Below are 25,121 nucleotides of genomic sequence, written 5' to 3' on the forward strand. Positions count from 1 at the left end.
CCTGGGCTTCCCCTCCCCCTGCAACCTGGGAAAGTAGAGCTGCTTCCCCCCAGCACACACAGGCCTTGGGGAGGGTGGATGCGGAGGAGGCCCCAGGGCTGCTGGGGGTAGCCAAGGGGAGGCCTTAGCCAGGGGCCTCCCCATGACAGGGGTCACAGGCCTATGCTGGGTCATACATTTGACCCATTTCTTGTTATTCCGTATCTTCAAAGTGATTCACTCCATTCATTCAACAACTGTTTATTGAGCACCTACTGTGGGCCAGACACTGCTGGGAGCAGTTGTATTGCAAGTCCAAAGTTCCTGAGTTGGAGACAGGCTCCCTGTGCAAGGAGCAGCCAGGCTATCCGCTGGAGCACAGGGAGCAGGGCCAGGGCAGCCTGAGAAGATGCAGCAGGGCTAGACCCTCCTGGCCTGGAGGTCATGCCAGGAACTGTGGTCTTACATCTTGGGTAGGAAGGGTTTAAGCAAAGCGGTCACTGCCTCCTTCCTTTTAAATATATTTTTTAGGATGAGTCTTTTTTTTTTTCCAAATGCTCTTGAGATATCTAAAGAATTCAGGGGCTGGTCAGGGAAAGTGAGGATTCCAGGTCTGAACCAATGCACAGGCAGCAGGAGAGGGCAGCCGGCTCTGGGGAAGGGTGCCATGTGGGGAAGTATCTGAAGTAGGGCATGGAGAAGCCAGCCAGGGCCAGCGTGCAGAGGGCTCTGAATGGCAGGCAGAGTGGCTGGGCCCTGCCTCTGAAGGCACTGGAGAGCCATTGAGGGTTTTAGACGGCGGAAGGCGAAGGTGAGATCTATTCCTCGGGGTGATCGTAGTGAAGAATGGTGTGTGTGTCGGGGGCCGTGGGGAGGACATGAGGGGAGCTGTTGGGGAGCCCTACCACCTGTCTCCTGTCTGGAAGAGAAAGTGGGTGGGGCCAGGGGAGGAGGGGGATGTGAGGGAGGCAGGCATGCGGAGGCTGCCTTCTGTCTTCAGTTGCTCTTTTTGCCACATCAGTCAACTCTCTGCTCTGCAGAAATGTTGCAGCTCCGTCCTTATTGAGGACGCCAGTGTTTTGTCGGGAATTGCACTGATTCCTCCTATTGGTTCCCGTGCCCAGGTTCCATTTGAGAAGTCCCATTGAGAACCTGTGAGGGGCCAGGGCTGGGCAGCAAACTGTGGCAATTTTGCAGCCCCCTGAAAAGCACGTAGAGCCCTGGGATGGTAGAGGGGGACAGGACGGAGCTCACTCCTCAGGCCTGTGGAGGACAAGGATATTGTGGAGCGCCCCTGCATCTCACACCCCACAGACCCTGCCTGCCCACCCGCCAAACCCTGCCTGCCCACCCGCGGTGTCTGTTCCTGATGTATCATATTAACCTGCAGGAACTGAGAGGCCAGACAGCTGAAGGAGCCCGGCCCGGACTGTGGGCTGGACTTTGCCACAGCACATGCAGGGGCAGGAGAACCACCCAGGCCAGCGGTCAGTGGTGTGTGGGCCACAGTGCCCCATGGGGTTCCTGACTGCTGGGAGGGGCTGCTGAGGCCTGGCCTGGGAGGGGCCAAGGTGAGGGCTCTGGAACAGGATTCCAGGCCCAGTGGCCACCCAGAGGAGCCAGGAGACCATGGCTTCGCTCAGGCCTGCCTGCCAGAGAGGAGGGATGCCCGGGGCACAGTGTGCTGTTCTGGTGTGGAAGAGAGGAAGGACAGAGGCTTGCTGGGGAGAGGATCAGGGAGAGCACACCACAGTCGAAGGCTACCAGGGAAGGCAGGCTGAGGGAGCCTTCACGAGGGAGCCTTGGCTGCGGCCCGGCCTCCTCCTTCCTGGCTACCTGCTGGGAGCATTTGAAGGTAAGCCCTCTCCAGCTCCTCAGCAGCCGGGGAACCCCAGTTCATCTCCGAGTCATCTGAGGCTTCCGGAGGCCAGGGTCAGGGCACCCAGCGCAGGAGGTGGGAGCTGGCTGCTGGTAGACAGCCCCACAGTGGGGCTCCCCAGCCAGGGCCCCACGCCTAGCAGTCTGACACCCCGGGGCTCAGCGGCCTCGACCCCACCTCCAAGCAGAATGTGAGGTGGGTCTATCCCAGGGAGTTCGATGCCCGGCAGCAGGGCTTTTGGAATGGTTGGTCACCTCCTGTCCCAAATCAGAGAGCAGAATTGGATCTTCCTAATGTTCCAGAAGGACACAAGATTCCTTCTTGAGATGAGAGCTGCCACCTTCGGCCCCAGGGACAGTGCCAGGAGAGCGGAAGATCCTGTGTCCTGAGGAGCAGGGCCTGGCCAGGAGAGGGCCAGCCCCGCCTCTCCTCCTTCCACCCTGTGGGAGCTGCTGGCACGCCCTTCCCAGAGCCCCAGCCTCCGCCTGCTCAGGCAGATCGATGACCCCCATTCCAATCCACATGATCCCTCACATCTGTCCCTTTTCTGCACTCATCCCCAAAGCTGAACCCCACATTCCCACATCTTGACCCCTTCCATCTACTTTCCATAAGGCACCTGGTGTAAGCTTCTTTTTTTTTTTTGAAACGGAGTCTCGCTCTGTCACCCAGGCTGGGGTGCAGTGGCCGGATCTCAGTTCACTGCAAGCTCCGCCTCCCGGGTTCCCGCCATTCTCCTGCCTCAGCCTCCCGAGTAGCTGGAACTACAGGCACCCGCCACCTCGCCCGGCTCGTTTTTTGTATTTTTTTAGTAGAGACGGGGTTTCACCGTGTTAGCCAGGATGGTCTCGATCTCCTGACCTCGTGATCCGCCCGTCTCGGCCTCCCAAAGTGCTGGGATTACAGGCTTGAGCCACCGCACCCGGCCTGGTGTAAGCTTCTTAAATGCACTGCCATCATCCTTCCTCTGTGTTCTCCCGTTGCTCTTAGAGTGGATTTAAAATCCTCTTGACTTTGTGGTCCGGCCTCAGTGCTCCCCTCCCACCTCCTCTGCTAGAGCGTCCCTTCCGCATCCCCTCCGTGCTTGGAAGGTGCCTCGCTGCTTCCAACCCTGGGAGGTTTGCATGGGCTGCCTCCTCTGCCAGGAGCGCCAACCTGCTTTGCTGAGCTAACCTGTTCTGTTTCTCAGGTCTCATGACATGCCACATCCTTAGGGGGACCCAGGCCCCAGTGGGCAGATTCCCACTAATATGTCCTCTGGTTCCCTGCCTTTCCCTCAAGGCCCATGATCCTGGAGCTGGTCTTGTGGCATCTGAGCGTCCCTGTCCGCCTCCTGGCAGGAGGGCTGGCTCTGTACTGGTACTGATCCACTCAGAGCCACTATTCATGGTGACGCAGTGGCTCTGCTGGGTCTGCTGGGTGCCAGCCTCAGGCCAGTGGGGAAGGAGAGACCAGGCCAGGCTCGCCGAGGCCATTCTGGGTCCCAGGGTGTGGTGGGCTGCACGAGAGGCCAGGGTCACTTCAGTTTGAGAAGTCCCATTGAGAACCTGTGAGGGACCCGTGGCTGTGCTGAGGGTCTGTGTGGATGGTGAGGTCGGCATTTACACACTTAGGCTCAAACATGGGGAAAAATGCAACTTTCTTTCATTCTTTTTTTTTTTTTTTTTGAGACAGTCTCGCTCTGTCGCTCAGGCTGGAGTGCAGTGGCGCAATCTCGGCTCACTGCAACTTCCACCTCCTGGATTCAAGTGATTCTTCTGCCTCAGTCTCCCGAGCAGCTGGGATTACAAGCACCCGCCACCATGCCTGGCTAATTTTGTATTTTTAGTACAGACAGAGTTTCACCATGTTGGCTAGGCTGGTCTTGAACTTCTGACCTCAGGTGATCCACCTGCTTCGCCCTCACAAAGTGCTGGGATTGCAAGCGTGAGCCACCGCAGCTGGCCAGGGCTTTCTTTCGTTCCTATATCTGGTACTGCCCACATCTCAGGCACTCAGCCCCAGGATGGAAGGAAGGCTACAGTCTGGCCTGCAGGAGGTGGCTCGGTCTCTTCCCATAAAGCCTTTGTCTCATTCCGCTTGGGCTGGTATAACAAAATGCCATAGACCCAGGGGCTTGCATCACAGGAAATCATTTCCCACAGTTCTGGAGACTAAGAATTTCAAGATCGTGTTGCCAGCTGGGTCATTCCCCAGTGAGGACCCTCTTCCTGGTTTGCAGACAGCCACCTTCTTGCTGGGTCCTCCCATGGCAGAGAGAGAGGATGCAGGCTCTCTGGTGTCTGTTCCTATAGGACACTAACCCTATCATGAGGGTCCCATCCCCACGAACTCATCTACCCTTAATTAACTCCCAAAAGCCCGATTTGCAGGCAGAGGATTGGTGGGGGGCAGTAGGAGCGTGTCCTCTCTGCAGCAGCCTTGCAAGTAGGCCTGCCCTCCTCTCTTGTAGGCCAGTATCCTCTGGGCTTGCTCTGAAGCCTGGCGGTGCCCCCTAGAGCCAGGTAAACCGCAAGCCAGTCCCCAGCTGTCTTGCCTATGTGTCCCTGGGGTGCAGGGGACCCTGGCATCTGCCACGCACAGCTGGGAGCTGGGCCACCCTCTCAGGCCTGAGCAGGCTGGGCCTCCACTCGGGCCCTGGAAGCCACTCCTACTGCTAGGAACCTGTCCCCTCTCAGGTCCCAGGCAGCAGCCAGGATCAAGCTCTCCCACTTTTCCTTCCTTCTCAGATGTCAGAACTGTTCTGTATGACCTGTGAGGTTGGGGTTGGGGATGAGGAGAAGCCTGGCCCCTCATTCCTGGCCTTTCTCCTCCCCTCCCCTCCCCTCCCCTCCCCTCCCCTTCCCTCCTCTGTTCTGCTCCTGTCAGCTGCAGTGGGACCTTCCCTCCGTCAAGGTCTTCATTTCTACAGTCAGACTCCATGAGCCAAGCTGGCCAGGCTCTGTCGTGATAGAGAAAGCGATGCTGTGGACAATTAAAGAAACCCCTTCTTTCTTTTTTTGTTTTTTTTTTTTTTGAGACAGAGTCTCGCTCTGTCACCCAGGCTGGAGTGTAGTGGCCAGATCCTGGCTCACTGCAAGCTCCGCCTCCCAGGTTAACGCCCATCTCCTGCCTTCAGCCGCCCGAGTAGCTGGGACTACAGGCCCGCGCCACCTCGCCCGGCTAGTTTTTGTATTTTTTAGTTGAGACTGGGTTTCACCATGTTAGCCAGGATGGTCTCAATCTCCTGACCTTGTGATCCACCCGTCTTGGCCTCCCAAAGTGCTGGGATTACAGGCTTGAGCCACCGCACCCGGCCAGAAACCCCTTCTTTCTTAAGATAAATTGGCTTTTAAGGCTACTGTGCCAGCATGGACTAAAAAATCTAGTCTGACCCTCAAAGCTGGGCAAGGACTTCTGTGGTTCAGGGGTGCATACCCTACCCCCAGGACCTCGCAGGGAGCTGCAGGGCACTATGGTTTACCAGCAGTGAAGAAGAAACTGTTTCATTGTTTGCACAAGCACCATTCCATTGGAGATTTCATCCCCGCAACAGCTTTGTGATGGGGAGGCAGCGATCCTCATTTTACAGAGGAAACGGAGGGCGACGGCCACATGGCGAGGCTTCCTGTGGACCTGGGTGCCCTCCTTGGAGCTCCACCTCGTCAGCCGCAGGGGCGAGATGGGTCCCTGGGGGTCTAGAGGATAATCCTTAGCGCCCACAGGGGTTGCCAACCCACCCTCCCCAGACACCCACGGCCCGGAGCCACGGTGACCAGCCACGCTCCTGTGGGTCTGATGAGTCGTCCCTTGCCTATAGGAAAGAGAAGGGAGACTTGTGGGAGCCCATTTACAATCGGATGTAAATTTGCTGGGCAGCAGTTGCTGGGAGGAGCTGCGCTGGGGCTGGATGGTCCCCTTAGCAGGGGCCTGCATGCTCACAAACCCTGCCACACAATTGGGGCCATCTTTGCTCCCAGCACCAATACCAGTGGGCCCCGGGATCCTTGTCTTGCAGGCCCTGCGTGCCTGTCCACCCATCCATCATGATGTGATTCTCCTTGTTAACCCTCAGGTTTCCTGAGGTGCCTCCCCACTGTTTTGAGGTAGCAATGACTGTTGCTCAGATGGAGGCTCTACAGATTGGAGTGCAGGGAGTGTGTGCTGGCCTGGCGTGGCAGCAGGCTCCGGGAAGTATGTCTTGGCCATGTCTGGAGCCCGTCAGCAGCCCCTGGGCTCAGTCTGCACGTGGGGAGGGGTGCGTGGCCAGTTCCTGCTTCTCCACTTCCTGATGGTGCCAATGTCTTGAGCCTGTCAGCGGGTATCCCTGAGTCCCTGCCAGGCGCTGCTCAGCCTGGCCCTGGGCGTGCAAGCAGGGAGGATGCAGGTGGCTGCCCAGCCCACAAGGGCACACAGAGGGCTCCAGGAATAATACACTTTGTGCTTGATGAGGAGCAGATCAGGCCTGTGGGGGGCCTTCCAGGGGGAGGTGACCGCTGAGCTGCAAGGAGGAGTAAGCTTTGGTCAACCAACAAAGGACGTGACCGGGAGGGGGCTGTGCTAGGAAGGGTCCTGGGTGTGTGTGGTGGGAAGCTGGAGGGTGGGGGCTCAGTGGGAAGGAAGCCCTTAACAGCCTTGAGCCCGGGGTAACATGACCTATGTTTCTGGAGGGTCTTGCTGGCTGTGTTCTGTGAAAGGGGAGCTCACCCCCTGTTTTCGTGCCATGGATCCCTTTGACATCTGCTGAAGCCCATTGGCACCTGCTCAGAGTAATAGTTTTAAATGGGAAGAATGAAACACATGTAAGAATACCACTGTAGGCCGCACGCGGTGGCTCGAGCCTGTAATCCCAGCACTTTGGGAGGCCAAGGCAGGCGGATCATGAGGTCAGGAGATCAAGACCATCCTGGCTAACACAGTGAAACCCCGTCTCTACTAAAAATACAAAAAGTCAGCCGGGTGTGTTGGGGGGCACCTGTAGTCCCAGCTACTCGGGAGGCTGAGGCAGGAGAATGGCGTGAACCCGGGAGGCGGAGCTTGCAGTGAACTGAGATCGCGCCACTACACTCCAGCCTGGGCCACAGAGAGAGACTCCATCTCAAAAAAAAAAAAAAGAAAAAAACGACTGTGGTAAGTACAGAGGCCGGCGATTGCAGAAGCTCCAGCCATCAAAACAGAACAGGGAGAGCATGTTGGGGATGCAATAATGAGCTTTTAATTAACACGTTAAAACATTATACCTGGTGTTGGGCCTAGAACCACCCCCATTTCCAAGTAGCGATGCTTGTAGGTAACCCCCACACCCACCAGCAACAGCTTGGAGTGACTTCTTCCAGGGCCAGTCCCAGCCCTGCCTGTGCCCCGGGGGTCCATTGACCACATTCACTGTTGAAGGGAAGGTCGTGTTTCAGTTGGAAGCCACAGCAAGTGTAGGGCTGCCTTCCCTGCCCACGTTCCATGTTCAGGCCCCAGGCGAGGAATCCCTGGGCTGGTGGGTGGGGTTGCTCAGAAAAGGGCTGCAGTAATCGCAGCAGGCGGTGGTGGCAGCCTGGAGGGCCGGGGTAGGGGACAATGAGGGAAGGGTCACAAGGTGGCTCCCAGATGACGGTGATGCCTGGCTGGAAAGCATGGGAAGAGGCAGGAGCGGATGGGGGTCCCAGGCCTGGGAGCCAGTTGGGGGGTCATCCCATTGGCAGAGCCAAAGCCTGTTCTAGGACCTGTGGTTCCCACTGACGCTTCCCTGTTTCTTTCAGGTCAATGAAATCTACCATGACGAGTCCTTGGGTGCCCACATCAATGTGGTCCTGGTGCGGATCATCCTCCTAAGCTATGGGAAGGTGAGTGCACTGTGGCCAGCCGGGCCTGCCTCCACCCACTCAGAGTGAGGGGCCTGGGAGGGAGGCATGGGCCTCCTTGGAGAGCGTTTGCATTTGCCAGAACCACCCTGCCTCTCCCTGCCTCCCCTGAGGTTCCTATAAGAAACAAGAGACTCCCTGGCTAACATGGTGAAAACCCCATCTCTACTAAAAAAATACAAAAAAATTAGCCGGGCGTGGTGGTGGGCGCCTGTAATCCCAGTTACCTGGGAGGCTGAGGCAGGAGAATGGCGTGAACCTGGGAGGCAGAGCTCGCAGTGAGCCGAGATCGCGCCACTGCACTCCAGCCTGGGCGACAGAGCAAGACTCTGTCTCAAGAAAAAAAAAAAAAGAAACAAGAAATTCATGAGCCACCCCTAGATACCTGCTCCCTTTCACCCATTGTTTTAAAACGTGGCCATTACTATCATTCACTGAAAAGACTCTGTTACTCCCAGATCCCTAGAGGAAGAGACATACCAGGCCACGGGGGTCACACAGGGAGGCACCAGGGTTGGTCAGGAGGCAGAGGGAGCTGGGTAAACAGCGGCCTGAGTCCGTGTTGTTTCTGCAGGAAGGACCAACGGAGACAGGGTGAGCTGGCTTCAGGTCGGCCAGTTTGAATAATTCCAGTAGGGCTCTGGGGAGTGGAACGGTCCTGAGTTTTCTGGCACCTGGCCCTGGGTAATGAGGGCAGGCGGACAGTGGCTCAGAGTGCGAGGTCTGACAAAGGAGGTGGCTGGGGACATGGCCGCTGGATTGGTTGGTTTGTATCTGAAAAATGTGCCCGTGGATGAATTGTTTCCTGTCTCTAAGCACTGCTTCCCACCGGTGGCGGGGGCCGTCCCTCCAGAGTCAGCAAGGCTCGGATGTCAAAGCCTCAGAAACACGTGGTTTACACGACCCTCCCTTGGACTCCTGTCCCTGTATTAAATCTGTGGCCTCCTCTCCTCTGGCCTCAGCTGCTGTCCCAGCTGGGTCCTCTTGCCCGTCCCATTTCCTTTTGCAGCCAAACCTGGGACACCCTTTCCTGGCAGTGGGCATGGGTGTGTAGCTGCCAGGGACAGTGACCTGGGATGGAAACACAGGATGCTGTGCAGACAGAGATAAAGGAAGAGAGGAGCCCCATGGTGCGGCCAGTGTGGACTGCAAAGTGCCTGTACCAGCCATGTGGGGAGCACTTTGTACGGATGAATGCAGACGGAGGGGTGCACGCTGTGACTCTGCCCATTTCACAGATAAGAACACAGAGGCTTAATGTGACTTAGTGGCATGCCCAGGTCAGTGGCCAGGGCCATCCAGTACCTGAGGAGTCAGGCTTCTCACTCAGACAGCTGAATTCAAGCTGACTGTGGTCTGACTGTGCATAGAAAATCAAATCATAATCAAATCATAATAGGATCAAACACATCAGATAATTATATAAAGGTTGAACTCTGTTCAAAGAGAATCTCAGTCTCAAAAAATAAAAAACTACATGCAACTTACAAGGCACACGACGTGAGAATGACGACGAAGGGCTCCAGTGGCAGAAGGGATCCCAAGAATACTAAGTAGGTTTGGGGCCACTTCCCTACACCCACCAAGCACCTCATTGCACAGTGACCGAAGGCACCCACAGGGCGGATGCCAGTTACAGGCCTTCATGCACCCCAAGAGAACATAAAACATCCCAAAGCAGATCCTTGGAACAAAGGGGAAAGTGGCAAAAACCTAACTATGAGAGTCTCTAATACCCTTTTCAAAGCCTTTCACAGATTAGATGCTAATAAGGCATAGAATTTTTGAATGACACAATGAATAAAGTTAAATTAGTGGTTATATCACTGTTTCCCTTGCTCTACAGAAAAAAAGATGTACCTCCTTTCTGAGGAATCACAGAACACTTTATAGAAGTGTTTTGGGTCATAAAGAAAATGTGAATTTTATACAGCAAAAATGATTTCGTCCATGTTCTCTGATGAAGTGCCTAAAACTAGGAGTGGGAGCAGCAGAATTTATAAACCTAAAAAAATAAAATTCATTTGAAAACTTAAAAAAAAAAAAAAAAAGCCTGCTAGGGGCCGGGCACGGTCACTCACACCTGTAATCCTAGCACTTTGGGAGGCCAAGGTGGGTAGATCACTTGAAGTCAGGAGTTCAAGACCAGGCTGGCCAACGTGGTAAAACCCTGTCTCTACCAAAAAAATACAAAAATTAGCTGGATGTGGTGGCATGTGCCTGTAGTCCCAGCTACTTGGGAGACTGAGGTGGGCAAATTGCTTGAACCCAGGAGGCAGAGGTTGCAGTGAGCTGAGATCACGCCACTGCACTCCAGCCTGGGCAACAGAGCAAGGCAAGAGAATATTAGGATTGCAGTTACAGACTATTTGGAACGCGAATAAAAACAAGAGCACTACTGTCGAATCTTATGGAATGTGGTTAAAGCTGTATTCAGAGGCAAATTCACAGATATTTTCCAAAAGCTTCTTCCTTGGGTGATATGTTTGACACAAATTAGCTCTGCCTTCAACTCAATACATTGGAATGAATTTCAACAGCAACAAAACCAAAAACCTAAGGAAAGCAAACATAAGGAAATAATTCAGAAAAAGCAGAAACAGATAAATTAGAAAACAGAAGAAACACATAGAATCAAGGAATAAGAGATCTTTGGAAAAAGCAACCCTCTGGCCTATTTAATCTAGAAAAAAAGAGAGAAGGCACAAACCAAAAGATCAGAAAGAGTATACGTAATGTGACTACAACAAGATGTTTCTTCTGGCAGAAAGGAAAGCATTCAGGGCCATCTGCCCACTGGGAAGCTGTTGGGAGGCTCTCTGCAGCCGGCCGCTTTGGAGGCCCAGGGGTGATCAGTGGAGGAGGGATATGCAGGGCCTCCTCTGCCAGTGAATGCTGGCTGGGAGGGCAGAGAGAGGCTTGCTGAGCCCTCTATCCCAGGTTTGTGGCAGTGGGCTTTGGACCACACAGATGCAGGGCCTGGGGGTGGGCCCCAGCCCAGCAATCTGGTTCCAGCTCTCCTTTCACAGGAGGGGGGGTCTTTGGACTATCCCATGTGGCTCTCTGCCTGCCTCCAGTGGGGTTCTCTGTTCTGGTCTTCCAGCCTGTCCCTTCCTGGCCAGGATCCTCTGGTGTTTTAGGAATTTTCAAGTCTTTGGCATGAGAGATGGACAGAGTTATATCCTCTTTTGGAAGTTTCCAGAAATGGGAAACTCCTGGTCCTGGGGCTAGAAAGGGGAGAAAAGATTATCCCATTGTCTGGTCTGGGTTCCAGGTGGCAGCTTGCATTTCCCCCGCGGGTTGCTCCTGTATTGTTTAAAAAGAAAAATTTTGTAATTGGCTAGGGTTAATCGCGTACCAGTGCTGGCAAAGCTTCGGATCTTATTTGGCCTCCAAAGTGTCTGCTCCTTCCCAGTCTTGAGTACTTAATGGAATAAAGCCTCCTTTATTAACTATTCCTTAGCAGGCTCTGTGCTAAATTGTCCCGGCCCTAAGCCTTTTCTTTTTCTTTTCCTTTTTTTTCCTTAACTGCCTCAGGTAGGTAGAAGGAGTATGTGACCACAGTCAGAACATTTGCAGAAGAGAGTCAGACCCTGAAGGTGAGAATTTGAGGATCTCTGTGCCAGGGATGTGGAGATCCTGGGGAAACTGAGGATTTCCTGAGGAGATGTGAATATTTCAAAGCTGACTCCAAAAAATGGAGAATACATCATAAGTCCCATAACCATGGCGGGAACTCAAGTTCTTCACCTTTTCCAAAGTTTTGCCAGTGCATTCATACTCATTTGCAAGCACTTATCAAGCAAGACTAATACAATACCCCGTAAACTCATGTATTCTGAAATCTACCCAATGTATCTTTCGTAGTCAATGGGACCCTTATACCCGGATGCCAGAGGTAGCCCGTCAGGACAAAGTACAGACCTGTCTTGCTTCTGAAAATAGAAGTAAAAATGCCAAGGCATTAAGAGTTTGATTGAATAATGCATAAAGAGAAACTTCCACCATGACCAACTAGGGCTTATCCTAGGAATGTGGAGATTGTTTAATATCAGAAATCTATTCATACAGTTCATCACATCAGTTCCCAAATGACAAAACTCATCCTCTAACAAATACTGTGTGAAGGGCTTCTGTGTGGGAAGTGCCGTGCTGGGAATATTCCCTGGCAGGGTCCCTGTCCTCAGGGGACTGCTTCCAGAAGGGAGATCTACACAAGGAAACAATTGTACCAGGGCTCAGGGCTGGATGGAGGAGATGCGGGGCAGGCGGTCTTTCCTTACAAGGTCAGGAAAAGCAACGGGAGGAAGTGACCGTTCCACCCTGACCCGAAGATGGTCCAGTGAAGTGACCAGCACAGAGATGCTCTGAGTTCACAGGCTGGGAGGCGAGGGAGGGCACCTGAACCCAGAGGAAGGAGCACAGGGACAGGAAGAGCAGACCCAATGCCAAAGACGCCAGAAGGAGCAGATCGCAAGAAGCAGAGCAGATCTGCGTCGCCTGCCAAGGGGTTTGACTTGCCCATGAGGGCAGCTTTAAGCAGAGTGACACGATCCCATGTGCACTTCTGAGAATGTCACCGGCTCCTGTTGGCCAGGCGTGGTGGCTCACACCTGTAATCCCAGCACTTTGGGAGGCCGAGGCAGGCGGATCATGAGGTCAGGAGATCCAGACCACCCTGACTAACGTGGTGAAACCCCTTCTCTACTAAAAATACAAAAAAATTAACCGGGCGTGGTGGCGGGCGCCTGTAGTCCCAGCTACTCGGCAGACTGAGCCAGGAGAATGGTGTGAACCTGGGCAGGGGAGCTTGCAGTGAGCGAGATTCCATCTCAAAAAAGAAAAAGAAGATCACTGGCTCCTGTATGCGGAAGTGGCAGGTGGAAGCAGTGACTTAGGAGACAGTCACTGCCATCAAATGGGGGATGATGGCAGCTAGACTGGGACCATGCCTGGGTCCAGGGATACAGACAGGAGGACAGAGGAGGTCACTTCAAGAGGATGTGGTACTACGTGGGTGAAGGTGGATACACTCAGCGGGGTAGATGATGGTATCAACCCGTGAGATTGGGGAGCACAGGAGGGAAGCTGAAGAGGTCAACTGCGATGTTGTTAGAGGTGCCTGGTGCCATCCCAGTGAAGGAGGCCAAGAAGAGGTGGATGTGGGTCTGGAGCCCTGCAGAGGTCTGGAGCTGGGGGTAGCAGAAGCAGCTGCAGGCATGAGGAGCTTGCTGCCTGGAGGGTGTCTGGGAGAGAGGCCCCAGGGCTCCGGTGTTGAAGGCTTGGTCAGGGCAAGGGCATGACGGCCCCATAGCCCCTCACAGGGCACTCCTCCTTTTAAAAAAATCCAGAAAACTAGTAACAGAGGGCAACAGGACAACCAAGATTGTGTTTAAAGGTGGAAAAAGCAGCACATTTCCCTACAAGTGTTCTGCACAGCGAATTCTTAGGATATGCGTAGATGTTACAGAGGACTATAGAGGCGTCCCAAGGTCAAAGAAGTCTGGAAAATGCTGGTAAAACAAAGGCAGATGGGCATGCCTGGGGGTGAAATTTCCCGTAGACTTTCCTATGGACATGTGCACAGTGCACCCCCGAGAGCCAGAGCAGTCCAGGTGGTCTCTGAAAACTTTCTCCACGGAAGTTTCTTCCTCGCCAAATCCACAGCCCACCAAACCAGCTTTGGGGAGCGCTGCCCTGGAGATAGTCTTGGAAACAACAACAAAAAAAGACCCATAAACTAGTTACTGTGGTTCTGAAAATCCTAGATAGTTTTATGTGACATGAAGCTAACATTGGAAAAGAGCAGAGACAAATCCTCACTGTTTGCTGTTAATCGTGTATCGGGAAAACCTAAAAGAATCCGTGGGACAACCTGTCAAGTTGGGAGAGGAGTTTGGTGATGTGGCCAAATATAAGACCACTGTTTAAAAAGTCAGCAGCTTCTGTGTGAACCGAAAAAAAAAAAGCCTTGGTAGTAGGGAAAACAGGGAGAGAAAATTTCCATTATGGTGGTAACCAAAAATGTACAATACCTGGAATAGTCCTGACAAGACAGACGAAGGACCCATTGGAAGGAAATTGTATGTGATTAATGACAGGAAGAAAGTGATCATAAATGAAGACATGAATGCTGTCTTCATGGGAAGCTGGGTGTAATCGAGAGGTTGACCTTTCCCAGATTCATAGTTGGAAATGTTATGAAGTGATTCGAAGTGCCATCTAGGAGCATGAACGGTCAAGAATGGATGAGACAGGTGTGGAGCCCAAGCAAGTAAGAGACTTCCTCCAAACACCTTGTGAAGTGAAGATAATTAAAATAGGGCCGTATTTGCATAAACTTTCACAGACAGTTCAGTTGAATAACATAGTTGAAAATACCCCTCTTACAAATAACCTAACGTGATAAACACAGGATGGTTATTGCGTTATGAATAAATATAACATAAATTTAATAAATAGGAAATTAAATTATCATATGCCAAATATAAGCCAGTACAACATTCAACTATTTAAATCACACAAATCAAGAAGAAAATATTGGTTGTCAAGAGCTTTCTAAGCATAAATCCAATTGAAGGAATTGTAAGGGGAATATAGATATATTTGAATAAGTATAATACAAACCTTCTGTCAAAAAACACAATGAAAAGGCAAATGACAAGCAGGAAAAACATTTGCAATGTGACAAATACGTCTTAATCTATAAAGACCTCCTCTAAATCATAGGGAAACAAAATTGGCAACGGAAGGAAACAAAGAAAAAAATCCAAGTAGCTAAGAGAAAACCCATATGGAAAAGTATCTAACTTTACTGTTAAAGAAATAAATAATACACCATTTATAAAGCACCAACTCTGTTAAGATGAAGAGGGATTTATGGCTGGGTGAATGAAGCATGCACACACTTTCGGTATGAGTACAAATATTCCAAGGAAATGTAGCAATATTTATCACTGCCCTTAAAAATATTCTTTTTTTTTTTTTTTTTGAGATGCAGTCTTGCTCTGTTGCCCAGGCTGGAGTACAGTGGTGTGATCGCAGCTCACTGCAACCTCCACTGCCTGGGTTCAAGCAATTCTCCTGCCTTAGCCTCCTCCTAAGTAGCTGGGATTACAGGTGCATGCCACCACACCCAGCTAATTTTTTGTATTTTTAGTACAGACGGGGTTTCACCAGGTTGACCAGGGTGGTCTCAAACTCCTGACCTCAGGTGATCCGCCCGCCTCAGCCTCCCAAAGTGCTGGGATTACAGGCACAAACCACCATGCTTGGCCTTTAAAATGTTCTTGATGTTTGCCCCCAAATATTAATTTCTATGACCCCAGACATTCATTTCTACAATTCTGTTCCAAAGCAGTGATCCCAGCTGTGGACCAAGTTTTAGGAACAAGACCAGGGTCATGGCATCATCTCTCATGTAAACAATAGCAAACAACCTGTATTGTCCAATAATAGTGGTCTAGTTAAGTAATGATAAACCTGTGTGGTAGAATATTAGGCTGCCACAGAATTGCATTCTCAAAGCACGTTTAATGGCATCGGGAAATGGTTACAGTCTAAAGTTGTTTGTTGTTTGTTTGAAAAGCAGGATATCGGTTTTCCGTGTGATCTCAATTTGGTGTACAAACATATTTACAGAAAAGACTGGAAGGAACACATCGGATGTGAACAGGATTTGTCTCTGGGCAGTAGGCCAATTAATTTTCATTTTCTTCTTTGTACTTTACTGAATTTTTTAAATTCAACACGATGAGCATGGTTGTTATTATTATTATTTTAAGAGATGGGCTCTTGCTCTGTTGCCCAGGCTAGAGTGGATTGTGCAATCATAACTCACCACAGCCTCAGTCTCCTGGGTTCAAGGGATCCTCTCATCTCAGCCTCCCAAGTAGCTTGGACTACAGGCACACGTCCCCACACTCGATTAATTTTTTTTTTTTTTTTGGTAGAGACAAGGTCTCACTATGTTGCCCAGGCTGGTCTTGAACTCCTGGCCTCAAATGATTCTCCTGCCTCTGTCTCCCATAGCACTGGGATTACAGGTGTGATGAACTGAGCCTGGCCCAACATGTTTCTTTTATAAACAAAACAGTGCATTTTAAATTTATGAAATTTAAATTTTTTAAATGATTTTTTAAAAATCATTTAAAAATGGTAGGATCCAAATGATGCCGTTTAACTGAATTCAGCACTCTGGAGAAAGGTCTCCGATGGCACGCCACAGGGCTCTGTCACGCTCAGTCCTTTATTTCTGATTTGAATGAAGACATCAAAGAGAATTCATGCTTTCCCTTGGCACCTCATCTCTGCAGTGGACTGGGGAGGATTAATGAGGTTTCTGTGTTCCACCCTATGGGCACTATCTCACGTTTCCTGTGGCAGAGGCAGGGGACCCACCTACAGCGGGTCCACCTGAAGGAAATGAGAAATCTTGGAGTGAGGACGCAGGCTGCCACAGGTACGTGGTCACCCTGCATGGGAAGCCCACGCCCCTGGGTTAGCAGGCACTGCCCTCCTGGCCAGGGCCTCCCTGGCCCCTGCCCCTCATGCGCTGTGCCTACAGAGGCTCTACTTTGCTGGGGCCCCTCTTTCCCTGTTGGCAGAGTCGGGAATGGGGCAGTGGGCAGGGGACTGGTTGTCAGGTGCAGCCTGCTCTTCCCAGGGACAACATGGGGACATGTGCAGGCCCTGGGGGTGCTGAGATCCACAGCCAGCAAAGCAGGTCAGCTCAAGCCCATGGTGGGCACTGGGCAACTTCTGTGACACCAGGTACAGAGAGAACAGAGAGGACATAGGTGAACTGAGGCTGGCCTTGCTTCCGCCTCCTCCTGGGAAGGGGCTTGAGAACTGATGGTGGTGAGGGATTGGAAGACAGAACTGGAAGGTGGACGCATGCTTCCAGAGCTAACTCCAGATGGAACCTGCTCACCCCCGGCCCCAAGGGCTCAGTGGACCAGCAGCTGAGGAGGCAGGAGAGAGGCAGTGCTGGGTTATGAGGGGTGCGGGGCCCAGGCCGCCCCAGTGCCTGTCCCCAGGCCCCTCAGCCTAGCTTGGAGGACAACCCACAGCCCGTCCCTCTGTCAGACCCTGGGGATTAAGGAACGACTGGCCTCCTGGAATGTTCTGGAACATTCCAGCATTCTGGGCCTTTTTTTCCTGCTCCTAACTCATGCCTGCCCAGAGTGGCGGTCAGCAAAGCCCACTGCATACTCTGCCCACCTTTTTCTGCCTGGCCCTACCCCACCTGCCTCCTAGAAGCCTCCTAGATCAAGCCCAGGAGGCAGTGATGTGGGTAGGGGACGCCAGCTCCCATGGGGTCTGCTGTGTCCCGGGGATCTCAGGAACCACCGGTTGGTCAGGTGAGTGTGGACTGCCAGAACAGCCGGGGCCTGCCCGCTGCTGTGCTCTCCTTTGGAGGGTTCCGGGCTGTGAGAGGGGAAGTGAGCCAAGGTTGTGAATCCTCATTGCTTTGGGTTGGACCCACTGCAAAAGTGCAGGCAATAGCAGAGTAGAGGAGGTGGTGCTGCTGGGGGCTGGGCTGAAGGCTTGGGGTAGAGGGCACAGTGACCAGGAAAACAGGTGCTGGTCATTGGCCCCGGCTGACTCAGTGAATGCGCTGTGGGCCACAGGGCTTGGGAGCAGCATCTGTGGGACAGGAGGATCCATCTGCCATCCCCAGGTGGCCAGGGGAGAGGCCATCCTGGGGAGCAGCAGCACACAGCGCACCTCAATGCCAGAGACCTGGCTGTTTTCTTTTTCCTATTTCAAACCCATCACAGACCAATACTTCCGTACCATACATTATAAGTGAATTACTGAGAAAAGCAGATGTGACGAAAACCAAGGTATCCAAAAACTCTAGCTCTGGGTTTTTATTATTAAATTCTGTGGACATAAACTCAACCCATCCAACTGCTATAAAAGTTTCTAGTTTCTGTACTTATCTCACTGTAGACTGGAACAGTTTGTGTCCACCAGGCACAGCCTTCACTTTGCATAGCACTGGGGGAGGCCCTGTTTTCAGGTCTGTGAGGTATGGGGTGGATGCAGGAGATGAATCCTGGTGCCCCCAAAGCATCCGGCCAACCCAGAGCCTCTGGCCTCCGGAGCAGCTGCTGTTGAATCCCAGGAAGGTACATGAACGAGGAGGGGAGAGGAGCCCTGTGTCCGGGCAGTAGAGCAGCAGACAAGACAGCGACAGAGTGGTGAGCACTGGCAAGGAATACAGCAGGGTGGCAGGCAATAGGGGACCATGGATGGAGTGGCCAGGATGGGGACTTCCCAGCCAAGATCTGGGGGGCAAAAGGCCCAGCTCCTGCGTCCGAGGAAACAGGCTCTGCTTGCTCACAGAGATGCACAGCCAGGGCTGCTCGATGGGGCTCTGGGGACAAAGTTTGGCACATGGTGAGGATGAATTCTGATGAGCTGCTCTTCAAGGAACCACAGGCTTCCTGTCAAGGAACGAGGCCCCCATCTCTGGAAGAATTTTAGCATGGCAGAACCAAGGCAATGGCATCAGGAGGGGCTGAGCTGTCCCCCCTGTGGTGGAGGCAGACTCTGGGGGCTATGAGACCGTGACCCAGACTTGAGCAGAAAGTGGCCCAGGCATTCAGTTCCTGTTATTCATCCCAAATTGTGACAGAAATAGACCAGCTCCCCGCCTGCTGCTCCCCCATCACCTGCCGCTCCCCCATCGCCTGCTGCTCCCCCATTGCCTGTCCCCCTGGCCTCACCAGGCTCCAGTGGGGATAAAATTGGTAGCACTTGTTTGAGTGACATGTTGTTTGTCTTCTAGCTTATGAGAAGCCTCTGAGTTATCTCAAGTTTTTCCTAAAACAACATTTTTCTCCATTTCTTAAAAAAAATAAAGCAGAAGAAAAGAGATGATCTTATTTTATACAATATGCCACCAGCCAGGGGGCAGAGCGTCGGCAACACTTGAGGTTGCATAGCAACTGGCTTTTCAATTGATTTTTTGAGAAGGTACCAAAGCTACTCAACTGTTCTCATTTTAAATATTTCCTAGGATGATGAAAATCAAAGCAAATGGAAATCAGAGACTTGGGGACCATCAGAGAAGGGCATAAACTGTCTTGTTATAAAAAACCAGGTCAAGACAAAGTGTGGAACGCTTGTTGGAATTTTTCAGCATTGGAGGTGAAAGGTCTGAGAAATTTTGCATGTGAGTCTCCTAGTGGAAAGCAAGAGAAGAGAGGTGCTGAGGGTGGGGGCTTGGTGTGCCCACCCACCCACTTGTAGGGTAGAGTGGCCCAGCCATGGTGCAGGAAGGCCAGGGAGTGAAGGTCTGGGGAGGATATATCAAGGGCCCTGGGGATCTGGGACGGGGCGAGGTGGGGAAGCACACCCCATGCCTCATCCCAGGGACAGCCCCCTGTCCTCCTGAGCATCTGGGTCCCAACCCCCAACCTGATAGGGGTGCAAGGCATGATGGCCAACTGAGGTCATCCTCAATCCACCTCCTGACCCAGACCTACCTGGGTCCAGAGAAATAGGAGGCACTAGGGCTGGACACTGCCCTCGGGAGGTGTCTTCTGCTGGGGCTGCAATAACAAAAACACCTTGGACTGGGTAATTTACAACCAATGGAATTGTGTTAATGTTCTGGGGTCTGGGAAGTCCAAGAGCAGGACACCAGCAGAACTGATGTGTCGTAACGACCCATTCCTCCTAGAGGGCACCTTCTAGCTGCGCCCTCGCATGATGGAAAGGTGAACAGGCTCCCTCAGGCTTCTTTTGTAAGGGCGCCAATCTCATTTATGGAGACTCCACCCTCATGACCTAATGACCTCTCAAAGGCCACACTTCCTAATACCAGAACATTGGTTCTCAGATTTCAACCTTACAAATGTGGGGAACACAACATTCAGATTCTAGCAGGAGGTCCCTCTCCTGGCTCCCCCCAGGCCTGCACCGGCTCATGCCTGGGAAGGCTCGAGTTGAGAATCCTGTTCTGGCAGCTTGGCTCTCTCTGGGAATAGCTTCCCAGGCTTTGGGGAGGATGGCTGGAAACAAAATGCTGGAACGATATGGCAGTTCTGGCAGAGAAATGAGGTGCACGCCTCCTGCCCCAGCTCTTGTTGTGGTTCCCTGTCGTGATGAAATTTCATCTGTAAGCCCTGCCTGGAGCAAGAGACCCCCAGCCTTGGGGGAGTCCACATTGCACTCAGCTGGGGTGCACGGTAGAAGGTGTGCTCACGGAGCTGGGATGGTGGGACCCTGTCCCTGCCATTCATTCTGGCTTTGTCCATACTCGTGGGACCTTTGGTGAGCAATGTAACATCCTGGAGCCTTAGATTCCCCCTTAAGGGGGGGTCTGTGAAACCTCAGCACACCACAGGAATGATGACAATCATAAAGGTGTTCATGCAAGTGACTGTTTGTAGAGCGTCTTCTGGGACAGGCACCATCTGAAGCCCTTTACGTGACTTTATGCCCTCACCCCCATAGCAACCCTATGGAGTAGTCGCTGTAACCATCCCCGTTTGACAGTGAGGACCCTGGCTCCAGGGGTCAAGCGGCCTGCCCGGGGCCACAGGCTGGTGGAGCCACTCTGCTCTGGGAGGAGGGGCTGGACTCTGTGATCCCACTGGTCAGGAGTGCCAGCTTCAGGTTCCTTGCCCTGGTCCCCTGAGGATCAGATGCTCCCAACCAAGAATGACCTTGCCACCCCTCCCCCGACCCAGGGGACATTTGGCAGTGTCTGGAGAGACTTTTGGTTGTCACGACTAGGGGGAGGGTTCCACTGGGTTCTGGCAAGGAGAGCCCAGGGGTGCACTCAACATCCTGCCATGCACAGGGTGCCTGCCCCACCTAACAGGAATTATCTGGCCCCAAATGTCTGGAGTGCTGAGGTTGAGCAATGTATTCGGCTCACCTGAACCAACCTCCCTACTGTCCTATCTCTTTGGGAGGCTGGTCTGAGGCAGGAGGGCCCCTCTGGGATGGAGACGGTTGAGAAGCTTTGCTGAAGGCACATCCCCTTGGGACATGAGCCAGCCCCAGCGGGTAGGCCAGTCCCCAGGGACTGGTGTCATACTCCATCTGTATCAGCAGCACAGCAGAGACAAGGACAAGGAACGCTTGTGGGTGCTGACTGCACCCTGCCTGAACTGTCTTGGGCGGAATCCCCCAGCTCCAAGCTTGGAGCTGCAGTTGTGCCCATTTTGCAGGTGGGGACAAGTAAGGTAACCTGCCCAAGAAAAGAGCAGATGAGATATTTAGACCGGGCCTAGAGCTGCCCAGGTGACCTCACCTGCCACCTGCAGTGGCCTCGGTTGAGCCTTCATCCGGTAGCGGCCTGCGGGGCTGGCTGAGCGCGCCTTGCCCAGCAGGCAGAGCCTCCTGGCGGGGCGGGCGCGGTTCCAACGGAGTCGGCCTCCAGGCTGCGGATCCCCATCCCTGTTTCCTCCCACGTCTCCTTGACTGAAGGAGGGAAGGGCATAAATAATTCAGCTCATTCCAGAGCAAACAATGGAAATGGTGGAGAGCAACGATTGGAACAGAACTTTTTGCTCAGGTCGTAATTGATTTATTTAGGGTGAAACCCAGAGGCGATCTTGGGGCCGCCGGGGCTCCGGGAGCCCGGGTGCGGCCGCGGTGTCGGCGCAGGGTGCGTCCCCGGCCCGGGCCGCCGTTCTCGCGGCAGCAGCGCCACCTGGTGGCCGCTGGGGCCCTGCCCGGCCTTTGCCTTGCGCCCCGCGCGGAGCGGGGACTGCCACCCCGACCTCTTTCGAGCTGTGGGGCTTTGGCTAGTCCCTTCAGTTGTCTGAGACGCGGTTTGTCATCCGGAAGGTAGGAAAATAAAGTTAAAGTGAGATGTTGTGTGCCCAGCCTGAGCCTAGCGGGGCGCTCCTTGCGGGCAGTAACTTATTATTGGGGTCAGCATCTGCGGGGCAGCCCTTTGGCTCACTTCCCCAGGCCTCCTGAGAACGCCCCCACCGCCGGCCCCTCCCTCCCTGCCCAGCCTGGCTCCTGAGGGCGCTTGTGTTCATTCCTTCACTCCTGTGTTCCCTCCCGGTCACTAAGCACCCAGCAGCCAGGGCCCTCTGGCCACATTCGCTGCCTCATCCTGGCATGGAGAGCAGAAGCTGACATTGCTCCGAGCGGGGCTACTGAGGGCAGGCATGGGCCAAGGCTGGGGCACAGAGTCGTGCCCAGCATCTACCCAGCCCTCAAGGAGCTTAGGCTTTAGTGGCTGAGAGGCCAGCGACAGCAACAGGCATATCCCCAGTAGGTGCCCCATCTGGCAGGTGCCCGACCGCACCCAGGAGAGGGGACCAGGCAGGCAGCTCAGAGCCAGGGTCACGCGGCCAGGATGGGGGCTGGGGCTTGGAGCTGGACACAGCCCACTTGCCCACCCGAGGCCCACAGGCCCCCTAAGCTTCTGGCTGTTCCCCGAGGCCCATGGGGTTACCCAAACCCCTGCAGGCTGGGCCTGAGGTTCAGGGACCCGCAGTGTTTCCTCATCCTTGCCCTGGCCAAAACTCCTGACAGCCCTGGGGAGCGTTCAGCAAAGTGACCTTCTGACCCAAGGTGAGGGCCATCGAGCTCTTGACTCGCTAAGTCCCTCAGATCTGCCCTCTCAGATCTGCCCTCTCCACCTCATGGTGGGATCACTGAGCCTTTCACGCATGTCCTCAGACCCCTTCCAGCCCAGGCCAGGGGAGCCAAACCGGCTGAACCCGGAGGAAACACCATTCTTTTTGGGACCAGGCTCCTGGCACTGCTCTGCGAGGACCCCAGGGGCCTGGACGAGTGTCTGCTTCCTGCATCTGGGCAGCTCTGTGAACCAGCATAGCAAGGAGGGTCTCCATGTGGATATAGGTGGGCGCTCATGATGGCCAAGGAGGACCCTGCACATGGGAAAAGCCAGCCTGGGCCAGGGCCCCAAAGCACTCGGGCAGTGGAGCCCAGTTGGGAGCCCATGTCTGCAGCAGTCAGTGTCACATCCAAACAGGTGGCAGAGCCCTCCATGAGGGATGACCGCTGTCCTGAGGCCCCTGTGGAGGGTCCAATCAGCCTCCTAGGAAGTTCTTCTGTTCCCATGCTCTGAGCTAGGGTCAGCCCACACAGGACTCCTCCTGCATCCTGGGCTGGGTGGGCCCCTGGACTCCATCCACAGCTTGACTGCAGGCTTCTCTGGCCTGGCTCTTCTGGGGCCCCCAGGCTGGAGCTGGAGTTCTGGGAGCTGCTGCTGCTATGAAGAGTCTGCCCTCAGAGGCCCTGCCTCACTCAGGAGGTGGATCCTGTAGCTAGCAGGATTCTAGCCCCAGGGTCTAGAAATGTCCATCCACAGTCATACAGCACCATCTACCGCCCCCTGCTCTGGAAGGTGGGTGTCCGCGGCTGCCCGGGAGAGGACTGGATGCCCTGTAAAGCCCCTGGCTGGTCCTGTAGCCACCCCCTTGCAGAGTCCAGGCTGCTACTCCCCAGGAACACCATGGCCCACGGGGCTCACTCCTGGTCCCCATGTCAGCACAGCTGGGAACAGGTGGAGTCACACAGACAGACTTTCTTAGAGGAGCCGTTCAGAGCCAAGCAGGCAGGTGAAAGTCAAGTGCATTCAGGACTGGGAGGGACGCAGATGACCAGGGTGAGCTGGTGAAAGAATCCTCAGTTGAAACAAGCAATGCAGCCTCCCTCACTTCTGGAGGAGATCCATATATGAGAAATGTGTGTTTCCTCCTCCTCGCTCAGGGGAAGCACAGTTCCCATGCTTCATACAAGCAAGGGTGCAGGATGGTGGGGGCTGGGGTGCCCCAGGCAGCAGGGACCCATCTGGCCTCCTGCATGCAGGCCAGGTGGCAGAGGAGCAAAGGAGGTCGCATCCCAGCAGGTGGTCCTGCTGGAGCCCAAGCGGCCCACGGGGGAGCTCCCTGCATGTCAGGACAGTATCCTTTGCTGGAGATCTCAGCAGAGACACCTGAGCTTGGCTCTTCTCCCTGGGTTCTGACTCCTCCTGCAGCGAGGGCCTTGCCCTGTCCATGGCCAGCCCAGACTTCCCTCCTGGGCTGCAGACCTGTCCAGCTACCCCGATGTCTCTGCCTGGACATCAGTTTCTTTCTGTGAGGAGTCCTTAGAGGCATGCAGAACCCAAGGCTGCCTGTAGCTCTCATGGAGTGGAAGGAGTGGGTGGAGGGAAGGGGGCTCTGGGGTGCATGAGCAGGAGTTTGGGGATGGTTGCTTTGGGTGCTACCACCAGGCAAACCCACTTCGGCCAGTTTTCAGTCCTTTCGAACCTGTGCTCCATGAGGCCTAACGTGGGCCCCCACTAACGCTTGGGACTGATCACCCACAAGGGCTGCACCCCTAGAAGTGGGAGAGCTCCCAAAGCCAAACTGCCCAGCTCTTCCCCACAAGCAAGCTGGCCAGGAAATACACTGCCATGACCATGTTCCATGCACTGCGGACCCCACGCTTTTCCTCTGGAGCTTGTCGTCCCCTTCCCAGGCCTCCGCTTCTGCCTTGCTACCAATCCCCAAAGCCAGAGACTGGTGCTGTCTCTGCCTCATCGTTCCCATCCTGCAGCCCTGAGGCCTCTTAGCTCCTGCCCCCAGGTCCTGACCCTCCTGACATAGCACCAGCCACACCTGCATGCATCTCAGCGCCATACTGTCCCCTTCTATCCCCATGCCTTCCTCACTGACCCAAAGGGCTTTTTAAAGAATGCACACAGCCCTTGCCCTAGTCTCTGGGCACAAGGTCAATGTCTGGGCATCATGGGTACCCCATAGCCCTTGAATGCTCCAGACTCAGCAAGGACAAGATCTCTGTCCCTGGGCTCCTTTGCGCCATCAGCAATAGGCCGGGACCTTGGAAATGTTGGGACATTGCAGAGAGAAAGTACAAGCAGCCCCATGGCTTGTCAGTTAAGATCCTAGTGGCAGGTTGAGTCCTGGGGTACCTGGACACTGAGGTAACGTTCTCCTCTACTTCTTGGGATGCCCCCTGCTGGGACCCAGGCTCCCAAGGTCCAGCACACTGTCATGTCTTCTGAAGTCCTGCCTCCCAGGGTTCCCCTGGCCCCAGTGCAGCTTCCCCTCCCTGTGCCCATGCACCCCAGCCCTCCCCCTGTCCCGTCCTCAGGGAGTCTCCTCAGAACCCCAAAGCCAGAAGGGGGTCGTAGACCCCTTTAGCTCTGGACCCTGCAGTACAACCCCCTTGGGGTTGGAGAACGAAAGTGGCAGACTGCCTTCTTGGAATGGGCCAAGAACAAAGCGAGGCAAGAACAAAAACACAAATCAATATTTCAATAAATTATCTTGCCGCAGCAGCAGGATCACTTTGGCTGCTAAGAGGCGCTGGGAACCCGGGCTGAACCACAGAAGCCAGCGTCTGGGAGGAGAGAGGTGATCAGCCAGAGTGGATCCAGTCTGCAGGGATGTGGAGAAGGGGCTCTCCACTGC

At 53.9% G+C, this 25,121-nt stretch overlaps 1 protein-coding gene across 2 annotated transcripts in view; it reads left to right on the plus strand.

The window, feature by feature from the left end:
• The window catches only part of ADAMTS2 (ADAM metallopeptidase with thrombospondin type 1 motif 2), a 223,306-nt gene that overhangs the window by 148,770 nt on the left and 49,415 nt on the right, over positions 1 to 25,121 (plus strand). For both annotated transcript variants that reach the window (XM_023193715.2, XM_023193716.2), the window contains exon 5: positions 7,591 to 7,674. In XM_023193715.2, coding sequence (XP_023049483.1) covers positions 7,591 to 7,674 — 84 coding nt within the window. The remainder of the gene's footprint in view (positions 1 to 7,590; positions 7,675 to 25,121) is intronic.

This window comes from Piliocolobus tephrosceles, chromosome 4 (genome assembly GCF_002776525.5).
Source record: "Piliocolobus tephrosceles isolate RC106 chromosome 4, ASM277652v3, whole genome shotgun sequence".
NCBI classification, from domain to species: domain Eukaryota; kingdom Metazoa; phylum Chordata; class Mammalia; order Primates; family Cercopithecidae; genus Piliocolobus; species Piliocolobus tephrosceles.